At 33.0% G+C, this 6,656-nt stretch overlaps 1 protein-coding gene and 1 long non-coding RNA gene across 4 annotated transcripts; one reads left to right on the forward strand and one right to left on the reverse strand.

Moving 5' to 3' along the window:
* Nucleotides 1-999: 999 nt before the first annotated feature.
* LOC147847343 (elicitor-responsive protein 3-like) lies at nucleotides 1,000-5,616 on the reverse strand. 2 transcript variants are annotated; one of them, XM_087339302.1, is made up of 7 exons: nucleotides 5,429-5,616; nucleotides 5,112-5,216; nucleotides 3,850-3,976; nucleotides 3,384-3,455; nucleotides 2,728-2,918; nucleotides 2,590-2,628; nucleotides 1,000-1,154 (listed from the first exon to the last, which is right to left on the reverse strand). In XM_087339302.1, the coding sequence occupies exons 1-7, from the start codon at nucleotides 5,460-5,462 to the stop codon at nucleotides 1,144-1,146; spliced, it is 579 nt and encodes a 192-aa protein (XP_087195428.1). In that variant the 5' UTR covers nucleotides 5,463-5,616; the 3' UTR covers nucleotides 1,000-1,143. The 2 variants fall into 2 exon arrangements, with proteins under 2 accessions (XP_087195428.1, XP_087195427.1); XM_087339301.1 differs by having other exon boundaries at nucleotides 2,590-2,918.
* LOC147847344 (uncharacterized) lies at nucleotides 2,128-2,837 on the forward strand. Of its 2 annotated transcripts, XR_015532338.1 has the most exons (4): nucleotides 2,128-2,158; nucleotides 2,278-2,628; nucleotides 2,695-2,727; nucleotides 2,761-2,837. It is a non-coding gene; the product is annotated as an uncharacterized LOC147847344 (long non-coding RNA). The 2 variants fall into 2 exon arrangements; XR_015532337.1 differs by lacking the exon at nucleotides 2,695-2,727 and having other exon boundaries at nucleotides 2,728-2,803.
* Nucleotides 5,617-6,656: the final 1,040 nt, after the last annotated feature.

Consider the following 6,656-nt stretch of genomic DNA (forward strand, 5'->3'; position numbering starts at 1 on the left):
ACATCAAACTACCAACTACAGAAGTATATGGTACCTTTTTCATTTTATATTGCTCTTTCTCACTTGTAGGGCACAAATTGGAATTGGGTTTAAAGTGACTTACAAGTGAGTACCAAACTACCTTACATTTAACCCATGTTGAATTACTCAAGAACTTTTTCAATGTATTTTTCTTGAGATGACGCAAGGCTATTGTTGGCCCTATCCTTGATTATCATCATTCCAAGGATTTGCTTAGTTGGTCCTAGGTCCTTCATATCAACAAACTTGTCAATCTCTCTTTTCAATTTCTCAATCTTGTTGTTATCTTGACCAACTATCAACATATCATCAACATACAAGAGGAGAACGATGAGATCACCACTTGAGAACTTCTTGAACAACACACAATAATTTGAGTTAGACTTGTTGTATTCATGATCTAACCCAAATGAGTGAAATTTCTTGTACCAACATCTAGAAGCTTATTATTTGCATTGGTGCTATATACATTATGCAAGAACTCTACTTTCTATTCTAGGTCTAGACACATTGATGTGAAGTCATGTTGGATTTGGGATGTCCATCGAATAAAAGCACATGCACATTGAGAAGGTTCATGCTCATGGGAATGGTTCCAACATGATGATAAAGTGTTTGTGAAGAGAGCAGCTTGAAGCTTGTTGTGTCCCCCACTTGAGATGGAGGGGGAGAACTTTGTGGTTTTTACCACTCAAGTGTCCTCACTATTTGTGGTTTGATAGATGTAGACAAAACATTGACATGTCTATGTAAAAAATTTGGGTGTTGTCAAGTTTGCATACACCACATTAAACTCCATGGCACCTAAAAACTCCATCTAATATTTTGATACTTTTCCCTTTATTTGTGCCTTTTTCTGTCCATGTAAGAACTTACTAATTTTATCAGTAAAGTGTCTCTTTATTAATTCTCAAGGTTTTGTTTCACCTAGTTTTTCTGTTTTAGAAGCATCACTATCATAAACTATGGACAACGATGTTTTTGGTTACAAATAACTTTATTAGAGAAAATAACATAGATTACAACCTTATCATGACTTTTACAAATTTGACAAGTGAATTTACAAATGTATTTAGGAGATTATGCAAGATTTGAGATCAATAGCTGAACTTCTTATTTATTTTAATGTGGCCCTGCAAATAGAGAGAAAAGAAAAAGAAAATCTCAAAAGTTGTATAAAAAGTCAATTAATGTAGGAGAAAGAGAGAATCTAATCGATGCAAAATTGAAGGAAAAATTTTAGGGAAAAGTACCAGGATACCCTTGGAAGTTCTTCTATTTACCAGAATGCCCTGAAATTTTTAAATTTACCAAACTACCCCTATATCCAAAAAATTACATTTTATAAAGTAATTATACACTCAAATCTACAAGCCCTATTGACCAAAGATGGAAGAAATGGACCCAAACTAGCCCTATTTACCAAAGATTTGAGTGTATAATTACTTTATAAAGTGTAATTTTTTGGACATACGGGTAGTATGGTAAATTTGGAACTTCTAGGGGCATTATGGTAAATAGACGAACTTCCAAGGGTATCATGGTACTTTTCCCAAAAAAATACAAGTAGAAGAAAGAGAAAATCGAAACAAGATCGTGAAAAATGTAAAGAAACAAGGGTATAACCAATGTGATGTAACTTGATTCCAATGAAGGAGATGCGTGCATAACATGACAATGACACACAAATTAATGTTTAGAATAATGTCATATGAGTAGATTTTAGTGAAACAAGGGTATAACCAATGTGATGTAACTTGATTCCATATAAGGACTTGCGCATAATGTGGCAACTACACACAGATTGATGTCAAGAATAATGTCATATGAATAGATTATAAAGAAACAAGGGTATAACCAATGTGATGTAACTTGATTCCAATTAAGGACTTGTGTGCATAACGTGGCAACTACACACATGTTAATGTCAAGAATCATGTCATATGAATAGATTATACACATACGTTTAAGTTGAGAATAATCTATTTGTGCACAATTTAATGTCTAACCATTTGTAAAATTTGTCATATGAATGAACTAATATTGAACGGTTAAAGAAGATTAATATGAGACATCGTGATGATGATGCATATAATATTGTTACACATGAATTATTGTCAAGAATGAATTATAATTAGTACATGTGTGACACTAGATCAAGTCAATAGTGTAAATGTCAAGAATAGGGTCCATATCATATTTGCGCACATGAATTATGTACTCCAATGCCAAGAATGAATTATACTTACTACTTAGTACATGTGTGAAACTAGATCAAGTCAATAGTGTTAATGTCAAGAATCATGCTCATATCATAGTCAAAACTCAGTGACTATAACATGGTTATGGTAATACGTATACTATGTGTGCTACATATTGATGTGAAGAATCATGTGTGCACATATATCAATGCCAAGAATCATGGTTATTTTCTATGTGTCATGTAAATCCACATTGTTTGACATAGAAATTGATAGATTAATGCCAAGAATAATGGGAAAAAACGCAATAGAAGATTAACCAAATATAAATTAAAACAAAACTTATGACACAACGGAAAATAATTACCTGGGTAAGGTGGATTGTAGTATGGAGCTGAAGGATAAGGTGTTGGAGGGTATGGTCCCGAATTAGGATAAGGTGTTGGAGGGTATGGTGTGGAATTAGGATAAGGTGTTGGAGGGTATGGTGCCGAATTAGGATAAGGTGTTGGAGGGTATGCCGCCGAATTATGATAAGGTGGATATCCTAGATGATAATTGTATGGATATGGTGCCGGTGCCGGTAGAGGTGGGTATGAGTTAGGTGGGGCATAATTATAGGATGTGGAGGTATTAGCATAACTAGTTGGTTTATGTTTCTTGTAGTGCATTATCACCCTCACTTCCCCTGATGTCCTATAATAATGTTATCACAATTACCACAAATATAAAAGTCAATATCATCATTAACGACAAATTTAACAAAAGATATGTTGTGAGATCCCACTTCTTTACATATCTTCACATGGATCATTGAATGTACAACGGTACTTATCATTAGTGCAAGGTTAAATAAAGAAGGGCATGTTGAACTCATGGTGAATTGATTGGACATGGGGTCTGAATAAGACATGGGTTTTGCATCATTTTATGGACGAGGTCTTGACCATGTAAATGTGATTAAACCCATGGCAATCAATAGTTGCATATATGTTACTATCACAATCTTAATTTTAATGTGATTGGGAATGGATTATATACGTAACATAATTTAGTTGTCTCATACATACAAACATATCTTGTTAACAAGTTAAGTTGTGGACTAGCACATAGTTGTAATTAGAAAATAGAATTATAGAACAAAACGTAATTAGAACTAACCTTCCATGTCTACTAGATATAGTCCATGGTGAATCTTGATAACCTTCGGATAAGACTCTTTGCAACAATATCCTATATATATTGAAAAGAATGTTCAAACTTGTTTAAAAACATCATTAAGTTGGTTCAATAAATTAGCAATCAACCTATCATTTATCAAAGTTGTACCCTAACAACACCTCATTCACTTGCAAAAAACTCGAATCAGAATTTTGCATTTGCAATTTGAAATATTATGATTATGAGAATAAAAACTCCAACTTAAAATTACAAACGTTCTCGTGCATGAAAAACAAAGTAGGCCCCATCATAAGAGAAATATTTTCTTTAAAAATAGGGCAAAAATTCAAGATAATTCAGGGTTAATACATAAATATAATGTTATTATTATTGGAACATTTTTCAAATAAAAGCATATGCATATGCACTAAAGCTATCAAAACATCATATAAGATTTTAGACATACTTTCCTGAACCGATAAAATCATCAAGGGCCAATGTGTTGCTGTTCCATACGGAAATATTGATTTCAGGTAGGCCTTGAATGACTATGAAGGAATATTTCTCATTGAATCGAGGGTTTCTTCCACCATCTAGTAGAATATCCACACATGAGGATTGTTAGCTATATATCAAGATTGCAAAACAATATTTGAAACATGATCCAAAAGTACAATCACTATAAAGCTCATGATTGTCATCACGTTTGTTTGTAAGTGGGTTGGTATACAAACATGTAACTATGTATATGACATGAGTTCAACAACCCGATATATTATTTTAAAATGTTTTTTTGGTCGACGAGATAACCTAGATCTGGTTTTTCAAGACATATACCTTGTGAAACAAATATGTTTTACATACGAAGAAAGGATCACACATAATATAATGGAAAATCTGCAAAAATCTGCATTAGAAATTCCAAATTTGTAGTTGGATAAAAGTTAGAGGTTTCTAAATCATATGAAATTTAAAATCAAGCCCCTAGTTAACATTTAAATTACTTACTCCTTCTAGGTCAATCCCCACTTTGTGATAATGAGAAGCATCTTTTGCAAGCTAAACTTATAATTTGACCAAACAGCTTATCAAAACATCATTAACCAAGTCTACTGATAGAGAAATTATTGATTAGATCTTGTAATTAGCTACCAAACAATTGATCAAAACATCATTAACCAAGTCTATTTATAGACAAATAGTTGATTAGATCTTGCAATTAGCTACCAAACAATTGATCAAAACGTCATTAACCAAGTCTATTTATAGACAAATTATTGATTAGATATTGTAATTAGCTAAAGCACTCAATTCCTAATTATCATACACTAATGTTCTTCAATAACTACGTGTGTTTTTCTTATGTTTGGGTAGACTAATGACATGCTTAATATTTCAAATTAAGATCCTCACACTTTGACATCTGTATGTATGCATTTATATTTATGTATGCATTTATGTATTTATGTATGTATATATGTGAAGATCCTCGCGCTTTGACATGTGTATATATGCATTTATGTATGTATGTATAGAAGTAAAATTGAACTAAGGAGGCAATTTCGGCAATTTTTGGGTTACATCCTTTGCATTGAACTAATGGGCAATTTTATGAATGATGGGGTTTTGAATTAGTCCCAGAATGCACATAATCATGATATCATGGTAGAATGGATGATTGATGTAGTGAATAATCAAACAATTGAGACAAACTTATTTAACTTTTACCTGTATCTGTACGTGTTCGATATCGGGTACCCCCATATTCAAGTATCACATAAGGGTCTTGCTTCGTCAACCATTCCGTATCCGTCAAGTTATTGCATCCAACAACTACATATTTATTGAATAAAATTAAATCAACCCAAGATAATGAAAACCATTAGAATTACAAAGGTTTTTGGTACTAATTTCAAAAAAGTTATGAGTTAAAATTTCCACGCTTAATTCATGTGGACATTAGGAAAAAACAAAATGATCACCAATGTAGTATGTAGATGGATTTATTAATGTATTGAAGTTCAATTGGAATGATTTATACAAACCTGTGACTTCGAGAATGTCACCTTGGATTGACATATTTCAAATAGTAATGAGAAGATCCAAGAGCCAAAATATTATAGTTATTGATTAGATTATTAAAGAGAGGAGAACAACTTTTAAGGAAGACGTAAAAGCAGAAGAAGATGCAGAAGAAGATGCAAATGCAAAAGCAGGAAAAGATGGGGATGAAAACAAAGAAGAAGAGGATTGAGAATGTGGAAGTCAATATTGGAAGGAAGGTCTTTTAAATGTTTAGAGTTCTTATAAAATATTGTTCCCCATGGGACTCTTGGGAATATTTGTGTGGCCTCTCAAGGATAAGCGTGTTTCGGGGCAATTGCGAAGAAAAACTTCATAATCCCTCTCTTGATGTCATTTTACGTAACAACCCTCATAGCTGCTCCCCAACCTAAATTATCTTTTCTCGTGTTCCTATAGGTAGATAACCATATTGATGCTATTTGTAACCTGAGTATGTTCATGGTTTCCTTGTAGTGTAATTGGTAAATATTGTCCAATATGGTCCTTTGTCAAGAGCTTGTCTTGCTCAATAATGTTGGTACAAGGTCCTCATACTCGGAATGGTAAGCGTGTTCAATCTTCTTCTTTCCTATTGTAGGGTTCCAGTTCCTAGAGCAAATGGCTACAAAGTCAACCATAATCTCCAAAACTCTTTTAAAGGTGCATTTCTTGACTTCTCTTGATGTAAGTTGCAGTTGTGGGTCAAATTATCCTAGCGTATTCATTGCAAGTTTTCATAGTCTATGTTTGTGTCGATACTAATAATTTTATTCTTAGTTGTTACCCCAAGTCTCATAGTTTCTCTACAATTCCCCAAGGTTAAACACATGCTACAAGGTCCATTGTGGTGAAATAGTAATTGTCCATTTGTACTTATGTTTTTAGGAATTCTCACATGAGTAACATGAGTTCGTGATGGGGAGATAATCAAATTATGTTTTGTTTTGAATGAAACAAATAAATCAAGGATTCCCTTGAAAAATTGCATTAAAAACTACAAATAAAATTGGACATATTGTTACACAAACTTAAAGCCTAATATTTCATTGTCAACATTAGACATTTAAAGATCCGTTTCATAAAACTTCCACCCAAGAAGTCTCCTTAAATATAATTTTAATACTACCTTTAGCTTACTTGTGTGTGCGTGCGTGTGTGCATGCATGTGTGCGTTGGCCACCCAATGCGTGTGTACACGTACAAAATGTC

This window comes from Azolla caroliniana, unplaced genomic scaffold (assembly GCF_043228905.1).
Source record: "Azolla caroliniana isolate FFs.n. ecotype wild unplaced genomic scaffold, voAzoCaro1.0.p SCAF_1155, whole genome shotgun sequence".
In the NCBI taxonomy this organism is placed as follows: Eukaryota; Viridiplantae; Streptophyta; class Polypodiopsida; order Salviniales; family Salviniaceae; genus Azolla; species Azolla caroliniana.

Coding starts and splice junctions, on each gene's coding strand:
- LOC147847343 (XM_087339301.1), bottom strand. CDS start 5,462: ATGTCAATCCAAGGTGACATTCTCGAAGTCACAG. Junction 3,456..3,849: donor GATTTTATCGGTTCAGGAAA/GTATGTCTAAAA, acceptor CAATATATATAG/GATATTGTTGCAAAGAGTCT. Junction 2,919..3,383: donor ATATCTAGTAGACATGGAAG/GTTAGTTCTAAT, acceptor ACATTATTATAG/GACATCAGGGGAAGTGAGGG.